Source organism: Miniopterus schreibersii (genome assembly GCF_964146895.1).
Source record: "Miniopterus schreibersii genome assembly, chromosome: 9".
Taxonomy (NCBI): domain Eukaryota; kingdom Metazoa; phylum Chordata; class Mammalia; order Chiroptera; family Miniopteridae; genus Miniopterus; species Miniopterus schreibersii.
The window spans coordinates 55,781,908-55,804,718 of record NC_138118.1 but is presented as its reverse complement, the minus strand read 5'-3'; the positions used below and the strand labels follow the sequence as shown (position 1 = coordinate 55,804,718).

The window sequence follows — 22,811 nt, the reverse complement described above, 5'->3', positions numbered from 1 at the left end:
CAGCCTTCTGCACAAAATGGCTTTCACAGGATGTGCCTACGAGGAGAGAATATGGTGACTAGAACGTCTGGTGCTGTAGTTTCACAGTAACTATTTGTTTATATTCCATTGACAACTAACAAATTGACATCCCAGTTTTAAATATCAGGTTCAATGTGCTGAGAATCTAGTTTCTGTGCCCACAAGGCTTAGAGCCAGATGCTAGACCAGGGGTAGTCACAAAGCTATGCTAACCAACCATAGGCCTCTTAGGGACATCAGAGGCCTTATTTCCTAGTTACTCACCCTTGTCTCACCTTGTCAGTCTTCAAACTAGGAAAATTGGTGCTATAAAATCATCGAATACCTTTTAAGTTCTTCCTTGCCCAACAAATACTATCAGATGACCTTTTGGTAAGCTATACCATAATAATAGGCAGTAGACTTGTCCATGAGTGTAATAAATATTGAGCATTGTGCTAGGTGTGGTGAATTCCAGCCTGAAAATAACAGGGTTTCCACCCTCAGAAATTGTAGTCCAGGAGAGGAAATACATATACAATAACTCTTTTTAGAGGCTATTTGTCCTATTGCTGTATCAGAAGCATAAACTACGTTATATGGAAAAAGGAAAGATTAATCGCAACTAGTGGCTCAGAGAATACTTCTTGCAAGACATGGGATCTGAGCTGACTTTGCAAGATACTTTGGGGAGAATTACAATCCAGGCAAAGGAAAAGTTGACTCAAAAATACTGGGAACAGGCCTCCCATGAGGCTCAACATCTGGACCTTGGCAAGTGTGCCATGGAACATGAGACCAGATGGTTGGGTGAAAGGCAGATTGGGAGGACTCTGGGCTCTAGACCATAGAGTTTGGGAGTGCAGGGTTGCTTTGCCTCCTAGGTTGTCATCACTGGTTAAATTATAAACCACCTAGCTGTGGCTTTGAGCTCCTCCAATATAGAAAGACATAGCAATCCAAGTATGCAATATTATATAGTTATAGATAATATAGCAACAATAAGGTACCATCATCCCTCTCTTTCGTTTGGCTTGTTTCTTCTGAGTAACTTAATCTACATAAATTAAAACCTCAAGGTCATCCAAGCTGAGCCCCATAAGAACCCAGAGCTTCCAGGCAGAGGGGAAAGATGTTACCTTTTACAGTGAACTGAGGCAAGGTGGCAAGAAGAGCAATACCTAGAAGCCGAGACCAGGTGGAGTTTTCTCAGCCACTCAAAGAGGCCCTTCCTACAGGGGTGCTCCTCAGCCTCTCCAAGCCTCAATCTGCCTGGGATGCACAGATCCCCAGGGCTATGGGGAAAACCCTTCGAAAGGTCACTGGCAGGAGATCAGCAGCAACATCTGCAGCAAAAGCTGCAGTGGCAGAACGGGAAGTTCTGGTCTTTCCAGCCGCCCAAGGATTCCCAACTTGACTCTTCCAGGAAGTGCTTTCTTCGCCGTTTCTCTTGCGAAATCTAGCGGGCCCTCCCTCCCCTGTCTGCCTTCTTATACCGGGGAGGGCTGAGGACCGCGAGCGGAGCCGAGCCGAGCGCACGGCGCTTCCTCCCAGCCCGGCCACTGCGCGCCCAGCCGCGGCTGCACTAGACCTTGGCCGGAGCAGCTTGGCGGCGCCCCTCCCGCAGGTGGGTCACGTTTCTGGCTCTTTGCCTCGCACCTTTCGCCACAGGGCCCGCCTCCCTTATCTGCTTCAGCCAACCTGGAGCCCCTCCTTTCAGGACCCCACTCCCCAGGCTGGTCCCCACAGGAGATGATGCTGGCAAACTTCCCAGCGCATCCCCGCACCCCTCTCCGGGAAAGGCCACCAAGAGCGTCGCACAATCTGTTAAGCAATTCAGCAGGCTTCTAGCTTCCTGGCTTTTTGTGGCTTATCTCTACGTCCGGGTGCAGAGAAGTCCGATCTGAATTCCTCTCTGTACCTGACTTCTAGAAAAGAGCAATCTTGGGCGCCCATCAGAAGGGAGCCTGGAAGACTGTGGTTTTGGCAAATCTCTGCAGACGCAGGTCTCAGGTCACTTCCCGATCAGGAGCTGAAATCTGTCCAGAGATATGCAGCCACTTCCACCCTTGATCTTGTTTTAAATTTCCTTCTATAGTTTGGAGATTGCTTTTCCCGAGAAATATTATTTGAAATGTACAAGAAAGTAGTTTTTTCTCTGGATGGTAATTCGGGAACTTTCTTTAAAAGAGGGCTGGTCTAACGGAAAGTGAATTGGATGGAAGAGGGAGAAGTGGGTTGGAGAATTCTGTTCCTAGTTCTAACTAGAAGCTCAACACCTCAGCCTCAGTTTCCACATATGTAAAATAGGAGCTTGTTGGACCAGATGATACACTAAGTCCAGCTCTAACAAGCTGAAAATGCATGACTAAAGATGCTTGCAGGCTTGAAATAATTTGACAACCTTGTTAATGCTATAGGTATGACCAAGTAATTCCTCTCTTCCTAACAATGCAGAAACTCCCCAGTTATGGAGAGGGTCTCTTCCCATACAAGTATCTTAGACTTCGATCACATTTATCATTCAGAGAATGCTCTCAGCAGCTTTCAAAACCATTCCTCAGCCTCGCAGTGTGAGAATGTCCCAGTCCCTGTAAATGGCAGTCTCGTAAATGTCACTCACACGAAAGAACATTTTTTCTGATATAGTAGGTGTAATTTTATAGAATGGCACATTTATTTGAAGTAGTAACTTCTTTGAGATATGGCCTTTTGCAAAACCCCGCATTCTTCAGAATGCCATGATTTAGCACAGTATGAATTCTACCTGCACGTATTCTACCTGCACGGCAAACACTGCCAACCCATAAAGCAGGACCAAGCACTCCCTATTTGTCAGGCTTCGAGGGTTTAAAGTAAATGGTACCTGTGTCGAGAAATTGGAGAACAGCGCTTTCTTTATTTGGAAACGTTGATGGTTCTGCTGAATGAAGTTCACACAGCAACTTGAGGTTCAGAAACTGGCATGTACAGGGCCTGACCCCTAACTTGAGAACAATTTCCAGGCTTCTGCCTCGTGTAAGCTTGCTAACTATTGTTAGAAGTAACCAAATAAATTTTTGTGAGCCTGTTTGTTAATAAGTAGGAAACCCTGGGCCTTGAGCCTTGTTTGAAGAGTTTTAAGGAAAAGAGATTCATTTGTCATAGAATTTCAAACTTGAGGAAACCCCGAGCAGTTGCTACATTTCCCTGCCTTCTGAAAAACCACCCCTGTATTGCTCTACCATGATTAATGCCATTATTAAAAGGACATAGATTCTCCTTTTAAGGTCTCCCCAGTAGCTAGTAGTGCAGTCACCTTCAGATACACAGTTCAGTATTTCATGACCCTCACCAGCTAGTTCTCTTTATGCCATTTGACTGTTTTGTCAACTGCTATTTAAAAATCATTTCCTTTTGCCTAGCCAGTTTGCTCAGTGGTTAGAGCTTCGGCCTGTGGACTGAAGGGTCCCAGGTTCGATTCCAGCCAAGGGCACTTACCTCTCCTGCAGGCTCATCTCCGGCCCTGGTCGGGGTGCATTCAGGAGGCAACCAATCGATGTGTCTCTCACACTGATGTTTCTTTTTCTCTCTCCTTTCCAATCTCTCTGAAAAGCAATGGGAAAAAAATATCAGTGGGTGAGGCTTAAAATAATAATAATAATAATAATAATTTACTTTCAAAATCTTAAAAAGATTAATAAGCTAGTGGCAACAACAAAAAAATACAATCACCCTTCAAACTTGAAGACTTGCTAGCTGGTTTCTACCTTGTAGCTGGGTTCCTCTGGGTTGCCCTCTGAAGAGGTCATTCATTAAAGGTCTGCATCCACACCTACCTTTAATTCCTACTGTAAAAATCTAGGGTAATAAGGTTTTCTGGGTTGGGTTTTTTCTTGAAGTTGTAGTTAGGCCAGAGATAGTAAAAATAAGATTTACAAAGGCAAGACCTCCAAATTCACCTGCCTGTTTTTTGTACATCCAAAGAGGATGGGTCATTAGTTAACTATGAAGACTTCCTGAGCAGTTCCATGTGATGTGTAAAACATACTCAGAATATTTTAAATGACTTTTAGGTCATTTCCAAAACGATCTGAATTAACACTTGTTACTTGTGTTTGTTTTTTGTTTTTTTTAGAAGAAATCAGTCCTGGAAGTAATAAAGCTAAGTAAATAACTAAAGGATAATTAATGTTTAAAATAATACATGATAAGAAAACATACTTAGCCTATATACATAACCAATTTATTCTTCCAAATCATTAAGGAAAAAAGAACAGGGATGTTTGCACTCTTTGAAAACTATCTTTTACAAATATATCTCTGTAGAAAGAAGAATGCAATAGTTTACTAAAAGAAGTATTTGAACTCTAACTAGGCTGGACATTGCCATCCTAATCTAAATGCTTCTCCACAATGTTCTCTGGATGAGTTTATCCCACCATGAGAGGAGCGGTCTTACTATATTGTCTTTTGACAGTCAAGTATTTCTGTAAAGTTTGAAGAGAAATATGTTTATTTTAATATAGATTACATGCTCAATCTTGATGTCAGGATGAAATGGAGTTCACAATTTTGAAAAGTGAGGAACTATCATTCTGGCTTAACAGAACTATATAGCACACCTCTTTGAGGGCCATTTGAACTCAAGCTAGATAGTCTCTTTTGCCTCAGCTCCAAATATTGAAGGGGCTCCAATCAGGTCCTCAGTGGTGATGGCGCCAACCCTGAGGAGCACGGGAATAGGAGGGGGCGACTAGCCTTTGACAATGAGTATGCATCTTTCATCTACACCTGCACTTTTTACAGGGTGTGGAAAGAGCTTTGAGCCAAGTTAAACAGTGGCTGAAGTAATTTTGCACAGATGTTGGTCAACTTTCTGTCCCTGGTAGATTAGTGCCCTGTCTCTGGCCTGGGATCTATGCTGCGCATTTGCCGGCCTTGGTCCTCACACGCTGTATTGTAGCCATTTGATCATGTCTCCACACCTTCGCCAAGGCAGGAGCCCCTTGAGGACCAGGAGGGTCTCATTTATCACTTCATCCCTGTCATAGCACAGTGCCTTGCACGGAGAGGCTGTTTAATAAATCTGTCAAAAACATAAAGTCCTACCAAAATATCATTGGTAACACTGATTTTTATTTTTGGAAGATGCTGATCATTACGGGAATGGTAGGTTATAAGAATGGGTGCCCCCTGCAGTGTACCGGTTAATATAGTCAAGTGCCCAGATTTCAACTACCTGCCTTTGGGGAGAAGCATGAGATTCCTTTGTACTGTGCAGTCCATCTAAAGTAAACAGTGGAAATTATCATGACTATTTTTAAAAAGGAGAAGGAAATTGCAGAAACCTTGGTGATTCTTCTCATTAACCTTAATTTTAGTAACCCTATTACGTTGCTATAGTCGGTAAGTTTCATAATAAATTTGTAACTATAATACTTTGGAGTGTAATTCATTTTAAAGAGTAATTCATTTGCAAGAGTGACATAATACAATTAAGGCATTTAACTGAGGTCATAAAAATTGGAACATTGAATTTCTAAAGGTTTTAATTAGCTTAACTTAAGAAAAAACATTTTAGCTCTTCTGCAATACCTCAAGGCATGTTATAAGATATAAAGCCCATTGAACACATCAAAAGAACTAAGCTATGTCAAGTCCTTCTTCTACAAAATTATCGTGCTTCTGGTTATTTCTTCTCCAGTACTAAAGTATTTTTGTACCCAAGTACTAAAATTATTTCTTCATCCTGTTCAGTTGCCCTGACCTAAGGGGTGTGGGAAATGGAAGGCGGTCAAGGAGACAGCAATTAGGAGGTTGGTAAATGGTTCATTGCAGTTAATAATGAAAGTGTGCGGCTAGTTGGTTATCCTAGACTGAGGTCCCAAATTATGAGGGATTTTTTTCCGTTTTCTTTTCCTCTTTTTTTTTTGAGGCATGTGTGGAAAATGGAAAGATATGTGCTTGGGGATGCGAGTATACACAAAAAAGTCCCTGTAAGTATCTCCCTGAGGAAACCAAGAGCCTAGCAGTGCTATCAGATTTACAACCCAAACTGTGTTAACTCCATGTGTGGGGTGGAAAGGATCTGGAACTTTTGCTGAGCCACATGGATTCTGTTTTAAGAATCTAGAAGTCTTCTGAGAAGGGAGGCCCCCAAGGAAAGAGATTTAGGCCTAATATGCAGAGTCAGGGTGGGAAAAATGAATCACCCTGTCAGTGCAATTATTTTCCCATTTCTGCGGTCACATGCCCGAGTCTTGGGGAGAAAGGGATGAGTTAGAAAAATCACTCTGTGGAATGCTGGAAAACAGCCCTCTAAGGGAAAAAATTGTCCTGATTTGTCGCATTTGGTGATTTCCATGGTGCAAAAACTCCCCTCATGGCTGATTTCAAGCTTTCAACTGGCAAGCTGGCTCCTGCCACCCCACTGAAAAAAGCTGAGGCCGAAAGCCTAGGAATTAAAAGCTGTTTTCTTAAAAACTGTTTCTTAACCAGCACTGCACTCAGGTTTGTTTATCTGAGTATAACACAGGACAGGGAAGGCGTTTCAAGAACCCCTTCTCTCCGGAGGTGAGAAATGGAGCAGCTGCGAGGCCGGCTCTTGACCTGCTGTTCAATCTGAACGTGGCAAATGTTAGAGGCACTATGGCCATTGGGAGTCCTGGCCTCTGAGAGCCAGATTAAAGTGGAAGAAAATGGTATCCAAAAGAAGATAAGGGAAACGATATTCATAAAAATGTGTGAACCACGCTCAGGAAATTTCTAAAAATGGTAAGGAGTGCTCTAGCCAGTGTGGCTCAGTTGGTTGGAGCATCGTTCCACACATCAAAGGGCCATGTGTCTGATACCTGGTCAGGGTACATGCTTGCGTTGTGGGTTCCATTCCTGGTTGGGGCCTGTAACAGGATGCAACCGATCGATGTCACTCCCTCCCTCTCTTCCTCCCTCTCTAAAAAAAAAAAAAAAAAAAAAAAAAAAAAAAAAATCAATAAAACATACCCTCTGGCGAGAATAAAAAAAATTTTTTTAATTAAAAAAAATGGTAAGGAGCCCTAGCCGGTTTGGGTCAGTGGTTAGAGTGTCAGCCTGCAGACTGAAGGGTCCTGGGTTCGATTCTGGCCAAGGGCACATACCTCGGTTGCAGGATTAATCCCTGACAGGTGGGAGGCAATCAATCAATGTGTCTCTCTCACATCGATGTTTCTCTCTCTCTCTCTCTCCCCCTCCCCCATCCCTCTCTAAAAAGCAGTGGAAAATATCCTTGGGTGAGGATTTTTTAAAAATGGTAAGGAGATCCTTTTAAGCAGAATGGAGTTCTCCCATCAACAAGGTCCAAGGGCTGGAATCAGATCCACAGCAAAACTGCTCTACCCCCAGACTGAGTTGGCAGTTACCAAATATTTAGATAATTCCTAGTGGCCTCAATGTAAAGATAAATGACTATGCATAGGAAATTAATTTAAACAAAGTTAATTCAAAATGGGGATGATTCAATCACTTCCTAAACATCTAAGTAGGCCTAGAAAAGTAAAACCTACTAATTTACACTAAATATTAAGTGGGTTGTTGTAATCACCAAATTATCCAATAAGCATTGCTCACGTGGTGTGTATAAGCCAAATGGCACTGAATCATTGAGAGTTGTTTTTATGATGGTGACAACCCAGGGCCTGATCCTGAAGCTGAATCTTTGGTGAATCGAAGATTTGTAAGAAACTGTTCAGGAATTAGAATGTAAATGGAGGTCAAGGTAAATAAACCCAGACATGACTGAATCCCTAACCTTTTTGTCATGAGCCCCTGGCTTTAATCAAATGAAATAAGCAGCCTAGACTGTGGATAATGAACTTACCTGATGAAATTCTTGGCCAGGGAATCAGAAAACCATCTTCATTTAGCCTGACAGATGCAGCTGAGATCTAAATGTGAAAACATATATTAATAAGATTTTTAATTGAACTAGTGCTCTGGTGGGAGGCAGACAATCAATGTGTCTCTCTCACAGGATATTTCTATCTCTCTCTCCTCACCCCATCACTCTCTCTGAAAAGCAATGGAAAAAAATATCCTCCTGTGAGGATTAAAAAAAAAAAAAAAAAAGATTCTAGACTCTTAGACCTGGCCAGTGATTACTTAGGGGAAAAACTGTAAAGCAGGTAAAATGTTTCTGCATCCCCCCCCCCCCAAGCTCATTAACACCGGTTCTCCCTCTGTCTTTCTCCTCCCACCATCCCTCTTCAAAAAAGTTATCTTTATCTTTTTTTCATTCACAATAGTTCTCAGCCCTGGGTGCTCCTTAGAATTGTTTATTTCATTTGTGTTTTTGTGTGTGTGTTTTTAATGTCTGGGCTCTCCCTTAAAACAGTCAATTCAAAGTCTCAGCAGGTGATGCCCTCCCATTTAATAGCCGCTCAGCTGATTTTAATATGCAACCAGGGAAGAAAACCACTGAAAGCTAAAAGGCAGTGGTTCCCAGGCTTGGCTCGACTGTAGAATCATCAGGGGAAGCTTCAAAAACAATTTTTTTCCACTTTATTTATTTATTTATATATTTTTCCATCACCATTTATGCCTGCTTCCACTTCCCCACCCACCCCTCCTTAAACCACCCCCTCACGATCAATTAAAAAAGCCAACAATGCCCTGGCTCTATCCTAGGCCAATTGATTCAGCCTCCAAGAGTCTGCTCATCAGTATTTTGCAAAAGCTCTCCCATGATTCTAATGTGCACCGGGGTTGAAAACCACTGGTTTCTCTTGTAATCTTTTGCAGGAGTATTTGCATTTTGTAAGCCTTAGTGATTCTAAAAAGTTGCTTTGATGATTGAAGGAAAGATTGGAAGGAATGCCAGAAAGACTCCTTACTGTACCACCATTTCCCTTCTCCTAACATTCCTCTCCAAACCAAACTCTGTAGGGGGCTCTTTCTTTGTTTACATATGATTACATTATGGCCCTTAGCACACTATTTTTATTACTAATAGTGTGTGTCTTGTGATGTTGGTTGTTTTGTCTTTAGAGTTGTTTTTATGATTACCTTCACACCTTTTCTATGTGAAACATTTTTTGCACTTTTAGTTTGTGCAGATATATATATATCTATATATATATGTAAAATTGGGTAAGCTTAAAAACAAATAAGACTTCTAATATTGTTTGTAACTTAAGATTGAATCTTTACATAAAAAAATTTACCTTAATTTGTATTTTCTGTGGATTTCTCAGAATAAAAGATAAAGGAGGAATTCATGAAAGCTAATTCCTCCTTTCAGGACTATTCTGCAATAGAGAGAGGAAGGTTTTCTTCCTTTTCTCTTCTAAATATGTAAATACTTAAGTAATGTTATATATTCTTTTTCATTCTATGAAAACACTAGGGGAAAAAATTGTCCATCTCCCAAGAGCAAGGCAAGAAAGTGCCTCCTTTCAGAAGGGACATGGTTGGATTGTTGAAACCCTGTTCTTTCTAAGAAGGGGGCTTAGGTTCATTCCAGGGCTGGAGGGAGGGGAGGAGGCTATTCCAGGGCTGGGGAGGGGGAAAGGCTATTCCAGAGCTGGGGGGAGGCATTTTTGTCCCTGGCTGCTGATACACAAGGTCTTTAAATTTTTATTTTGATATATCCTCCAAACGAGGTCTGTGCATATACAGAAATATACTGCCAGGATGAAAAGGAGTCCATCATACAACTTTAACTTTGTATCCATTTATCAGATATCTGTACATGGCCTTTATGCTTTAGTATGAATTAATATTTTAAAATAGCCTGGGACTATCTCCTAAACAAAACAAATAGGTTGCATTGTATTTTTGGAATATGTTAAAAAACAATGATTTGTTAACTATAAGAATTATGTGTGTGTGTGTGTGTGTACCAAATTATCCTAAAACTCATATTGAAAGGCAAAGTAACTAGAATATCTAAAACAGTTCTGAAAATAAATAAAAAATAAAGTGGGAAGAATCAGTCTACCCAATTTTAAGACTCACTATATACAGACACATAGATCAGTGGAACAGAATAGAGAACCCAGAACAGACCCACACATGTGCAGACAACTGCTTTTTACAACAGCGAAAAGGAATTCAATGAAATAAAGATGATCTTTTAACAAATGATAGAGAAGTAATTAGATATTCATATGGAAAGAAAAAATGAACCTTGGCTTAAATCTCACACTTTATACAAATATTAATTCAAAATGGATAATGGATTTAAATGTAAAATATAAAACTATAAAACCTCTAGGAGAAACTATTGAGGACCCAGGGCTTAGTGAAGAAATCTTAGACATGATATCAAAAGCACAATCCAAAAAAAAAACCACATTAAATTTCATCAAAAAACTTTCACTCTGTGAATGAGCCTGTTAAGATGATGAAAAACAAACTACAGCCTGGGAAAAAAAAAATATTTGAAGGCCCTATATCTGACAAATGAGTCATATCTAGAATACATAAAGAATTATAAACACTCAACAGTTAAAAAACAAACAATTTAATTAGAAAATGGCAGAAGACGTAAAGAGACTTTTACCAAATAGGACATGTAGGTAGCAAATGAGCAAATCAAGAGGTCCATACGGTGGATGACTATTCGACAATAAACAAGGTCAGACTATTGATACAGGCACCAAGGTGGATGAATCTCCAGGGCATTATGCTAAGAGAGAGAAAAAAAAGCCAATAAGAAAAGGTTACATTTTGTGGGGTTTTATTTATAGAATATTCTCAAAATGACAAAATTATAGAGTTAGAGAACAGATTAATGGTTTTGACGGGCTGGGGGAGGCAGGGAGGGGTAAGGATGACTATCCAGGAGAAGTGCTGGAATAGTTTGTACCGTGACTGCAGCAGTAGATACATGAACCTACATGTGGGATACAATGACATAGAACTATACACATGTCTTGTACCAAGGTCAGTTTCCCAGTTTCAATATTGTACTATAGCTATGTAAAATATAACCATTGGGAGTGTTAACTAATAAAGGTCTGAGGATGTTAAACAACTTAAAAGTTTATTTGGAGTCTTAAAAGATTTGAATCCCTGAGACACAGATTCAGGTAGCAACCCAATTTGCCCTCCAGAGAGAACAAAGGCAGGGTTTGTAAAGGCAAAAACCACCAAGTGTAATTCTTTCATGCAAATGAAGGATTACTGGTTAGGTAACAGATTGGTTAGTTTCAATATGCAAACAAGGGGATAAAAAACTACAAGGTGGAGGTCAAGTCCATGTGTGTCCACAGAGCAGTTGTTGTTCCAGGAGGTTTGTGAGTCAGCCTTGAGCTGAGTGTGGCAATGGGTTTAGCAATTTGGTAGCTCTGAGAACTGAGACACAAGATGTGCACAGCCCGCCCCCCCCTTCCTTAATAGCCTCCTGATTCTATTTTATATAAAGTGACTCTCTTGGCAATGCTTATTCCATTTTATGTTTTTCCATTATCAGAGGAAACTGTGAAGGATGTACAGGAACCTCTTGTACTATCTTTACAACTTTCTGTGAGTCTATAATTATTTCAGATGAAAAGATTTTTTTGGTTAATGTCATTGACTTGTTAACTATAAGCATCTAATATATGCAGTTTTTGTAATCCTGTTGGACATCCCCATGGTTTTAATATGTTAAAATCTTCTGAAGCTGGAAGTGGCCTGGGCCTCTCTGATGTCTGACCTCTGGGAGGTGAGAGAAGTAAACACACACACACCAGACTGGCTCTGGCATCCTCATGGCATGCCAAGTTAAGAACATCCAAGAAGAGTGCTGCCTCTGGTTTCTAAAACCTGGGGTGGGATCTGCAAACTGAGGGAGATGATCGGCGACACTACATGACCCACACCTGATCCCTCTTAGCGCACACACACACACACACACACACACACACGCATTTCAGTGGCGGCCGCTACCATGGCTTTCACAGTCCTCTTGGCCACCTTTACATCTGCGTCATTGGTTGCCAATCTCTAATCTCTATAAACATTACCTGTTGGATCACATTACCTGTCTGGCCCGCTTCTCAAGGGGCCTATCTGGGAAATGCTTCCATAGGAGGTAAAACCAACCCTGGAGATCTTCCAGACCAGGAGATATTCTTGTTGTGTTTCCTGTTATATGAGGTTTATAAAGAGCTGAAGGAAAGAGAGGAGACCACTGTTATGTTTTAACTATTTTAACCTGTCTTTCCCTTAATAACTCTGCTTCCTGTATGCCATCTTTTTTATTTTCTTTATTCCGGAATTCCATCCTCCACCTAAGAGTAAATAGGACTAGGAACCTTTTTTTAAAGTTTTTAAGCAAGAAACCTTACTACTTCCATAAATTCATGTTTACACACGGGAGCTATTTTGAGTTACAAACAGTCTGAAATGGGTGTAACTTCCTTCTTTATGTAGTGCTTACTGTAAAATGACCTCTTGTGGTTTAGAGCATGCATACATCATACATCTCATTGTTACGTACTCTAACTTCTTTTTCCATGTCATTTCATCATCCCAGTTATGGTAAGCTTAGGTCTGATCATTTTTCTTTTTTCATCATAAAATAATCAAAATACTGCATTTCCCTGGGTTGAGCAGCAAGCAGAGCTGCAACAAAGGCTTGTGTGCAGCTGGTTTATTAGGAAAGTGATGTGAGGGAGCAGGCATGAGGGGCAGGGAGCACAAACCAGGGGAGGTGGCGAAGTCAGGAGCAGATGTTATGCTGGCCACTGCTACAGACGACTAGTGCTCTGATCCACTGGGACCTTCTGAGGAGCCAGCCTTGTGGAGTTGGTCAGAACTGTGTGCCAGAGATGAAAGGGAAGCACTTATCTATGGAGTCCTGATCCCCATTGGTCTATGGGGGCCTCATGGGTTGTATATTGTGAGTGCTTCACAGGCCTAGATATCAGAGGAGCCCCAGGACAGGAATCAAGAGATATACGATGTGGGGCCCCTAAGTGAGCCTCTGTTGGGCACTGGAAGCTGAGCAGCACTTAGTTACTGCCCAAGGGCTGGGAACAGAACCCGGAGGATTTGATGCGGAGCCCAAGGTGTGGCCAACACAATTATCAACCTAAGAACTTCTGTAACTTGATGAGGAGTAACTCACTGCCCAATGGAATCACTATATTTCGTTCTATTAGTCAGCCGGTGATATTTAAATCTCCTTACTGGTTTTGTATCTTCAATTTGCCCAGTGATGTCTCTGAAGGTTGAAGAGTGAAAATAAATTTTAGTGGTTGGGGTAACAGCCCAAGTGTGTTACACTGGATCGGCAGCCTGCATTTTGAGGGAAATATTAAAATAGAATGTGAAATAATTACAAATGAGGGAAATTTACACTTGAGCTGTTTTTACATCTATGTTCTGATAAATTCATATGCTCTAAAGCCATTTCATGGAGGGTTTTATTTCTAAGAAATAAGTGAGGAAAGCAGACGCTTCTTAAGAATTGTGGAAAGCTGTGTCAGATAAATTTTAGGTACTTCCAAAAACAGTTGTAGAAGCATAATTAACCCTTAATTTACAGAATTTATATAAAGGTTATATTAATTTGATAACTGATAGATTAAGTAATCTATTAATAACCAATTTACTATGTCTCAAAAACTGTTTTAAGATAAACAAATTCATCTGATCCTTCCCATGTCTCCAAAGTAGGTACATACAATCAATTTCTCATTTTAAAGATGTTGACACTGAGCCACAAGGAGTTTGAGTAACTTACCCAAAGTCACACTGCTAGTAATAGGTGGAACAAAAACATGGTACTGTGTGGTCAATATCTTCATTTTTTTTTTAAAAGTTTATGGCGGGTTATAATAAGTGAATGTGTCCAGAATTACTCTCTCTTTGCAATGATTAAAATGATCCAAGTGAGAATATGTGGAAAAAACATCATCCATCTCATTACAGGACACTGGCAACTTGATCAAATCTGCATTTTGCTTGCAAATGTTCACCCCAATATAAGAGAGAGAAAAATAATATATTAGGACAAACAAATAGAGAAGTGAAGGGATAGCCAGGCAGACTGAGAACTTTTGGAACTGTAGGTGTTCAATAAATGTCATATCATTGCAAAGCATGTGCACAGTTTAAAACATCCACCAGTAAGTGTCTTGGTTTTTTATTGCACCTCTTTACCCAACAGAAGTTTTTCATCAATGACTTTGTTAAATAAGACACATGAGAATATGTATGACAATGTTTTTCTCTTTCCAAATTTTGTGGGAAATTCATTAGAAGCTTAAAACAACACCAGTCAACCACCCTTTCCTGGAGATAATTCTCATTAATTTTTCCATGCCCAGAGCATTCATATTTTGTTGGGTATTTGTTCTATTATCTTTCAGTCATGGAGAAAACTTCTACAGATACACTTCCTCTTACTATGATTTCTTCAGAAGAGCAAGAGACTGTATGCATTTTCGGAACTGGAGATTTTGGACGATCGCTGGGACTTAAAATGATCCAGTGTGGTTATTCGATTGTTTTTGGAAGTCGAAACCCCAGGATGTCCAGTCTGCTGCCCAGTGGTGCGGAGGTCTTGGGCTATGGGGAAGCAGCCCAGAAGTCCGACATCATAATCATGGCAATCCACAGGGAACATTATGAGCTTCTCCCAGCTCTAACTGAGGTTCTCCGGGGCAAAATATTGATCGATGTCAGCAACAACCTCAAAATGCATCAGTACCCGGAATCGAATGCAGAGTACCTTGCTCAGCTGGTGCCGGGAGCGCACGTAGTGAAAGCGTTTAACACCATCTCCGCCTGGGCTCTGCAGTCAGGAGCCCTGGACGCAAGTCGGCAGGTAAGGTTAAACGATGAATTTACTTTACATTCCATCTTTAGCAAGTGAATTTTTTTTATGTGCACTGACCTCAAAGATTCCCAAATAAAATACCCACTAAGTACTTCATTCTGCTAATATGTGCCATGAACCGTTTTCTTGGGTTGAACCAAGCAGGGTAGTCCATTGTGATTCATTTCCCACTGTCTGCAAAGCTTTTGGGTTGATGGAACCCAGTGGTGTGAGTCTCCAGAGGCCTCTTGTTAACACTAGAAAATAACACACCTAAAATCGTTGGCAGAGATCCTTTCCACTCCCATTCCCTCGTAGGAAACTAGATCCATTTATTCAGTGAGATCAGCAGCAATCTGTAAGTGATCCAGCACCCACGAACGCAGGAGAAACATCAAACGGCTCACACTGTGGAAAACAAAGTCTTGTCGCATCACCAGTGCGACGTGCCTGAAGCCACTCCCAGCTTGAAACCCTGGTGCTTACCTATCCGACCCACGTGTGCAAGTTTAAAACATCATCTTATTAAACACGTTGGTTTGACATTTTTGTTTGAAAAGCAGCTCACTGCTCCATGTCCCATTCTAAGCAGTACTTACATAGACTTTCAAAATCATTATGACGGAAAGAATAAATACAACACTAATTCTCTTTAACGCAGGTGTTCGTCTGTGGGAATGACAGCAAAGCCAAGCAGAGAGTGATGGACATCGTCCGCACCCTTGGACTGACTCCGTTGGATCAAGGCTCTCTCACGGCAGCCAGTGAAATCGAAAACTACCCCCTGCAACTGTTTCCAATGTGGAAGCTCCCCTTCTACTTGTCCGCTTTCCTGTGCGGCTTCTTCTTTGTCTACTGTGTTATCCGAGATGTCATCTACCCTTACGTCTATGAAAAGAAGGACAGCACGTTTCGCATGGCCGTCTCCATCCCCAATCGGGTCTTTCCCATAGCGGCCCTGATGCTGCTCTCCCTGGTCTACCTCCCCGGCGTCATCGCTGCTGTCCTGCAGCTCTACCGAGGCACCAAATACCGCCGCTTCCCAGGCTGGCTGGACCGCTGGATGCTCTGCAGAAAGCAGCTGGGCCTGCTGGCGCTGGGGTTTGCCTTCCTGCATGTCATCTACACGCTCCTGATTCCTATTCGTTACTATGTACGATGGAGGCTGGAAAACCGAACCATTAGCCAGGTAAGTCTCTACTCATTTGAACTCTCCTGCTCCGCAAATCCAAGAGGAATCTGCTGCATGATATTCCAGCTTACGGTTATAGAAAAGCGGTCTTCTAAGCATCTTTATTTTTCAAAGTAACTAGAATTAGACTCCTCATGTCTGTTTTTCATTTTTCTTTTTGTCTTTGAGTGAATCCAGTTGACATCTCGTACAGCCACTGAGAAGGAAAGTTAGATGCCCAGGTTCCCTTGGGTCCAGATCTGGATTCCTAGGACTGACTGGGATCCTGATACACCTACAGATTTGAGGGAGCAGGAAACCTAATGACACTTCCTTTGAAATTCCCTTGGGGCACATTCAATAACTGTAAACCAACCCATTTTCAAGTTTCTGTTTTTACACATGCTTCCTCATTCTGGAAGTCAAAACCAGCCATCCTGTTGGTAAGGGGGCCATTCCAACATGTGTCACAAGAATGTAAACAAATTTACAAGAGTGTTTATAACCCCATTAATGTTTTGACGTGTGAGATTGTCCTCAACTGTTTAGTTCTGTAAGCAAATGGCAAACACCATTTTCTGCATAGCCAACAAATTCAGAGAGGATCAACTCAGGATGTCTAAAAGCAGTCCCAGAGGAAGTGCTATACATCAACTCTAGTTAGGAAATAATTGGTTTTGACCAATCTTACATCAGTCTCAGAGTTTATTAGTCAACAACTCATTGATGTTGCTTCTGTGGGTTTCTCTACGTTATTTCCCTAACAAATAGATGGGAAGTTCTTGGGTAAGAATCACATTAAAGGGGCCTGATTTCTGTCAATCTGTGGTGTGACAGACTTAATGCTGTGTTACAACATAATAGACATGAAAGAAACTAAACTTCCTATGTATGAATAATCAGCATGTAAAATAGAAAAACAGAATCTTGACGGAATTATTTGAGAACATCAAGTTTTGTTCGGGGAACAAGAAATCATATTGTAAAGAAGGTTTAAGTAAATGTGTACTTTGTTTTAGGATTTATAGGGTCAATTAAAACTCCCTCTACCACTCCTAGAGTCAACTATTATAATGACGCCCCAGCAGAACCAATTACTCTTTCTACCAAAGAAATAATTTCTAAGTGTACTTTCCTCTACAATTATTTTCAAATGATTATTAAGAAATGACATCTAATTTGTCTTGAGCAAATAAACCATGCAGAGGTATTTTCAGTCCCCTTGGAAGTTTGGGCAGTTTATAAAATAATGTAATTTTTTAAAATTGCTTATAATTTTTCTTAGGCAATATCCAAGAAAGAAAATCCATTTAGTACCACTTCTGCCTGGCTTAGTGATTCATATCTGTCTTTGGGAATCCTTGGATTTTTCTTCTTTGTCCTCTTGGGGATCACTTCCTTGCCATCAGTTAGCAACACGGTCAACTGGAGAGAGTTCCGATTTGTCCAGGTAAGGACCTCAAGATTTAATCTACTTTAATTGCAAAATGAGCCTGGCTTTACAAATGTTCTCATTTTTCTCTCACACTATTCATACATTTTCATTTTGCTCCATCACTTCCCTAGCAATCTCATAAAAATAGCAACTGAAACAAGTTCAAATTAGAAAATGCTTAACTCTGGTACCGAAAGGCAGATTCCATAATGGTTTGATTCCTAACAGGGCATCGACTACTCGCAGAGCCACAGCTATAAGTATAGAGTGAAAAGCACCAACAGCTATTATACTTTGTGGACATGTACTCGGTGCAAGGCAAAGAGAAACCCAAAGACAACATTTTTCCTTCTGAAAATCAGCCTTAGATAAGAGATGCATTGATATATAAAGCAATATATTTTAAAATAAATTTTAAAACCTTAGAAACAAGACTTGCTAGACTATCATCATACCAGACTCAATCCTGTCCTGTAACAGGAAAAATCTGATTTTTTCCACATATCAACCACCAGACACCTCATTAAAGAGGATTTTTAACTATTTTTAGAAACCAGTGCTCCTCAAAGTGTGGTACCTGGACCAGCAACATCAGCATCACCTGGGATCTTGTTAGATACACAAATCCCCAGGCCCTCCCAGACCTAATGGATCAGAAACTCTGGGTGTGTGACCCAGCAGTTTGTTTTAACAAGCCCTCCCGATTATTCTGATGTGTGTTCATTGTAAACCAGTATAATGGAATAGACCATTAGTAACTGATACTAGGTTTGAATTTTGTAGAACTGTTCAAATTACAAAAGTCAACAGTTTTTTCCAGGGACCAAATGCAGTCAACATTTTCTCATGTTAACACCTTTATTCAAGGCATAAAAATAGAAATAAATGTTGAGCTTTAGTATTTAGGCCAAAACAGACAAAAGTCAAGTTTGCTCATTGCTCTTTATTGCAATAGAAATTAGCCAGTATCTGCTTTGAGTCAGTAACGTAGGTGGTACTTCATGAGGACACACTGTGTCTTATACATCTCTGACCTCCTGAAATGGGGGTCAGGGAAAGAGTTTTACCACAGGCTAAGAAGGCAAGGCACCTTACTTATCCCAACTCAAAAGAGTTTACTCCTGGGACACTTTCCCATCCAGCCAGGTTAGATGAAACCACCATGTCATTTGTAAGCACAATCTTTTTTTTAATTTTTAATGAAATATTTATCACCCTGAAGGAGGGTTAATGCTTTCATCAGTACTTTGCAGTGTGTTCTAAATATGATAGGTTTCAAAGGTGGCAGCTGTTGACAATATTCTTCGCTGGCTTAGAGTGTTTTACTTTAAAATGCAAATAGCATTAATGCACATGTTTTTGTTTCTTGCTTTTATAGTCCAAACTGGGTTATTTGACCCTGATCTTGTGCACGGCTCACACCCTGATATATGGTGGAAAGAGATTCTTGAATCCTTCGACTCTCCGATGGTACCTTCCTTCAGCTTACGTGCTGGCACTCATCATTCCCTGCACAGTGCTGGTGGCCAAGTTCATCCTCATCTTGCCATGTGTAGACAAGACCCTCACACGGATCCGCCAGGGCTGGGAAAGGAACTCGAAATCCTCGAAATCAGCACTGAATGGAAAGACAGATATTTAAGGCGGTGTTCAATTCACCCAGAGTTCTGAACTGCATGTTTAGAGACAAATAAGAGGCTCAGTCAAGAAAGCATTTTTCTCCCACCCTGGCCTGAGGTTTATGAACAGCGAAGGACATGTTGCCTGACTTTGAGAAACTGAGAGATTGGTAGAGAATAGCATTTTGCCTTGGGTTAGTGATGAATTAGTGTAGGTCCCGCCTCTCCTGGAGGCACAGATTAGCCTCCTGTCTTCCCGCTCAGAAACTTCTCCTGTGGGCACCACGCGTAACCTAATGTCTTGCAAATTCCAGGGAGAGTACATGCAACTTCCTTCTCTGGTTCAAAGGCTGAGTGGAGTGACAGAGAAAACAGTAAAATGATGGCCACTGATAAAGGCTTTGTAAGGTATGTCTGAAGAAGATGGCCCAATGAAGTAAAAGAAATGAGTTTTTTGGGTATTTTTGTTTTTGTTTTTTGACATGAAAGTGATTATAAATATTGCTATAGTGAATTTTGTAGTGAAATGTGCTCTTTGATTTTGCTTTTACCAATATGGATGTGTACAGTGGGGAGCTATTTCATAATACAACAAAAATACTACCATTGATTGGAAGTATGGGTCAAATATATGCAAATATATAGAGTTACCCAGAGATCCTTCCTCTACAGGAAATAGGTGTAAGAAAGGTTGAGTTAAAATTGAAGGATACACACTTGGATTTTCTCAATGTACAATGAGCGAGGAAAGGTTGATAAAAGCCCTTGCACAAAAAGTTCAAATAAACCCAAATTTTAGATAGCAAGCTAAATAAATGTAAAGTTGCTCTAGATTAGGTTTGGTTTTACTTAGGTATTGTGTGGTTTGCTTTGTAAATAATATATTCCAAATATCATTCATTGCTAATCAGCTACGAAATGAAGTTCTAGTATAAAAAAGTCGCTTCTATAATTTGTCATAGTTCATTATAATTTTAGGCAGTGGAATTAAATGAATAATGAAAGTGTAACTGTGACGAATGCACAGATGAGAGAGAATTATGGAAAGTTTTAGGGCAGAAAGGTGTGAGCATGAGACTTGGTTCTTTCTCAGATCCTCACTGGAAAGCAGGATGATTCTGTTGGGGGCAGTGAGAACGGCACCTGTTAGACAGGTGGGGTCAGACCAGACCTGGGTTCAATGACCTTAAGAATTCAGAGCCAAGACCCAAACTATAAAAGAACATTCATTTTGTTAATCACAGAGGTAGAAAAAGTAATTCCTAGAAGAAGTGGGTTTAGGAAACAAGTTATAGAGGCAAAGGAAGGGTTTTAGAGTTTAGAAGTGAGGAAGATGAAGGTGACCTGCCTGGGGGGCAGAAGAGGGGGTGAGGAAAGGCTTGGGCATGGTCTAGGGAAGGAGAGCTTCTGGGTCCTCCTTCCTAAGGGTTTTAAGGGTGGAGATTTTAGGGGAGGCCTCAGGGGAAGATATCAATAGAATATTCAGCAGCTTTCCAGGTGTGTCCTTTCAGGTTCAGGGTCTCCACTAATTGATTGGTTAGCACCAGGGCAGGGGGGTCATTATCCAATGCAGCTGGCCCTGAGGTCGGTCAGCCATGGGGTCACTTGTCTGGTTTTGCGGCTTTTCTGGGCCTGGAGCCAAAATACAACTGAGGCCTACATGTTATCTCTAGGGAGGAAAGGTCAGGGGGTCCAAACTGCATGACCAGAGATATGCTAGGGGAGGGAAGGTCCCTGGGGGTGAGGTCCCACCCTACAATTGTCCTTTGTTAGGCACCTAGGGCTTTCCACCCTTGTGACCTTCTGTACCTGGCCCATTGTTCTTGCTCTGCTCATGTCTATCTAACTGCCTACCACAATTCTCTCTGTTTTTCTGTGTTGATAGTTCCATTTCCAAGGTGGACTTCACCAGAATTAGCCTTCCTGGCTCATATATGGACCTAAAAAGAGCCTCATGCAAGATCTTCTCACATACTGAAATAACCAAAAGGCTTGGGTTTGACATTTTTTGCATGCTCTATCAAGACCATTTATTCTCTTTTTTACTTTTTTTTTTTTTTTTTTTAAGTCCTCACTCAAGGGCATGCTTCGAGAGAGGAAGGGGAGAGAGAGACAGAGAGAGAGAGCGAGAGGAACATCAATGTGAGAGAGCAACATTGATCAGTTGCCTTCCATACGTGCCCCCACCAGGGATCAAACCCGAAACGCAGGCATGTGCCCTGACTGGGAATTGAACCAGCAACTTTTAGTGCACAGGATCACGCTCGACCTACTGAGCCACTCAGCCGAGTTCTATTTGACTTTTATAATCATATATTCTACATGACAATATACAAAATAATTAAAATGTATTAAAACATCACCCATAATCCAGGATATTTTTCTATAAAACTTTTTGAAAATAGTTCAATTTATACTGTATACTCAACTTCACACCCTTTTTCACTTAATACGTTAGCTACTTTGTTCTCTTAGTTACATGGTATATGTTTTAAACTTATAGCTGCATAGTATTATATCAAATGGGCATTTGTTAACTACTGCTCTAATTAAACATGTAGGTTATATTCATTTTTACTAAAACAAATAACATTTCAGAGAATATCTTGGCACTTACAACTTTTTTCCATATTCTAAATTATTTCCTCAAAATACCTGCCAAGAATTGGGATTACAAAATTTAAGAACTTTTAATAGCATTTGATATATATTGCCGAATTATTTCTAAAGTGACATTGTCAATATCATTGGTATTGGATAAGGGTGTTGGTTTCATCAAAACCTTACAGGTTTTGTTTTGCATTAATCTTAATTTGCATTAATTGAGAAGATACACAGAGCATATAATCCATTCACTTATCCTATTCATCCCTCTATTTTATGCCAAACAGCCAAGTGTTGGAGGGTTGGAGCCTGCCCTTTGGCCAGAGAACTGGTTGAGAACTATCTAGGCTGATATTGAAAAAAAAGCCGTGTGGGTTAACCACGCTCCTTTTTAGTAGCAGAGTAATATGTTTTTACCGGGTCACAGTTCATCACTAAAAATGGAAAATCCCATACCTAGGTAACAAAGCTTTCCGGGAGTAAAGTGGATTCTAGTTTTATAACTTAGTAAAAGTGCTCTCTACCCAGGTACTTAGTAAAAGCTTTCCATGAAGCTAGAGATTAAAGAGCACCCCCTCCTGGTTTTGACATAGCACTAAATTGTCAAGCCTGACCCTCAGCCTCCACAGCAAAGGGTCCAAATCCCACCAGCTGACCAGAGAAGCCAATTTCCTTTTTCCCTTCCCAAATTCCTCCCTCCCCAAACCATCAAACCAGTTTGACCATCCTAACCCAGCCAACTCCTCTGGTTTACTTACGGTGGAAAGCGTAAGTTTGAAATAGATGGAAATAGTGAACTACATTCCTTTTAACAGATCCAAACTGGTCTACATAAAAACATCAGACTACATTTCTTCACTACTTGTGTGTTTCCTGTATTCTAGGGAAAAAATTTATGAAGCTCATAGAACTTTTATTTTTGTATATTTTCCTCATATGTAATGAGGACTGCTTTTGTAAATGTGTATTCATTAAACATTATTTAAAAAATATTTTTCAGCTTTGTTTAATTCTGGTTTTAACTCATCAGCATTCCAGAGAAAGTGATGAGAAGATTTTGAATCACAGCAGTTTCAGCATCAGGAACTAAAAATATCTCCCTGCAGAAATAAGGAAAAAGAGAGGCCGTTACATGGGTTTTAAAGCACATTAGCGGATTTGCAGCCTCATGCAATGTATGCCTGAGTTCAGTGAGGAGATGCATTCCTATATCCT

General features: G+C 40.6%; 1 protein-coding gene across 1 annotated transcript; it reads left to right on the top strand.

Moving 5' to 3' along the window:
- Positions 1-1,492: 1,492 nt before the first annotated feature.
- Positions 1,493-22,580, top strand: STEAP4 (STEAP4 metalloreductase). Its single transcript, XM_081147687.1, has 5 exons — positions 1,493-1,627; positions 14,319-14,776; positions 15,429-15,956; positions 17,224-17,388; positions 18,752-22,580. Exons 2-5 carry the CDS (start codon positions 14,321-14,323, stop codon positions 19,013-19,015), a joined length of 1,413 nt encoding a protein of 470 aa, XP_081003813.1. The 5' UTR covers positions 1,493-1,627; positions 14,319-14,320; the 3' UTR covers positions 19,016-22,580.
- Positions 22,581-22,811: the final 231 nt, after the last annotated feature.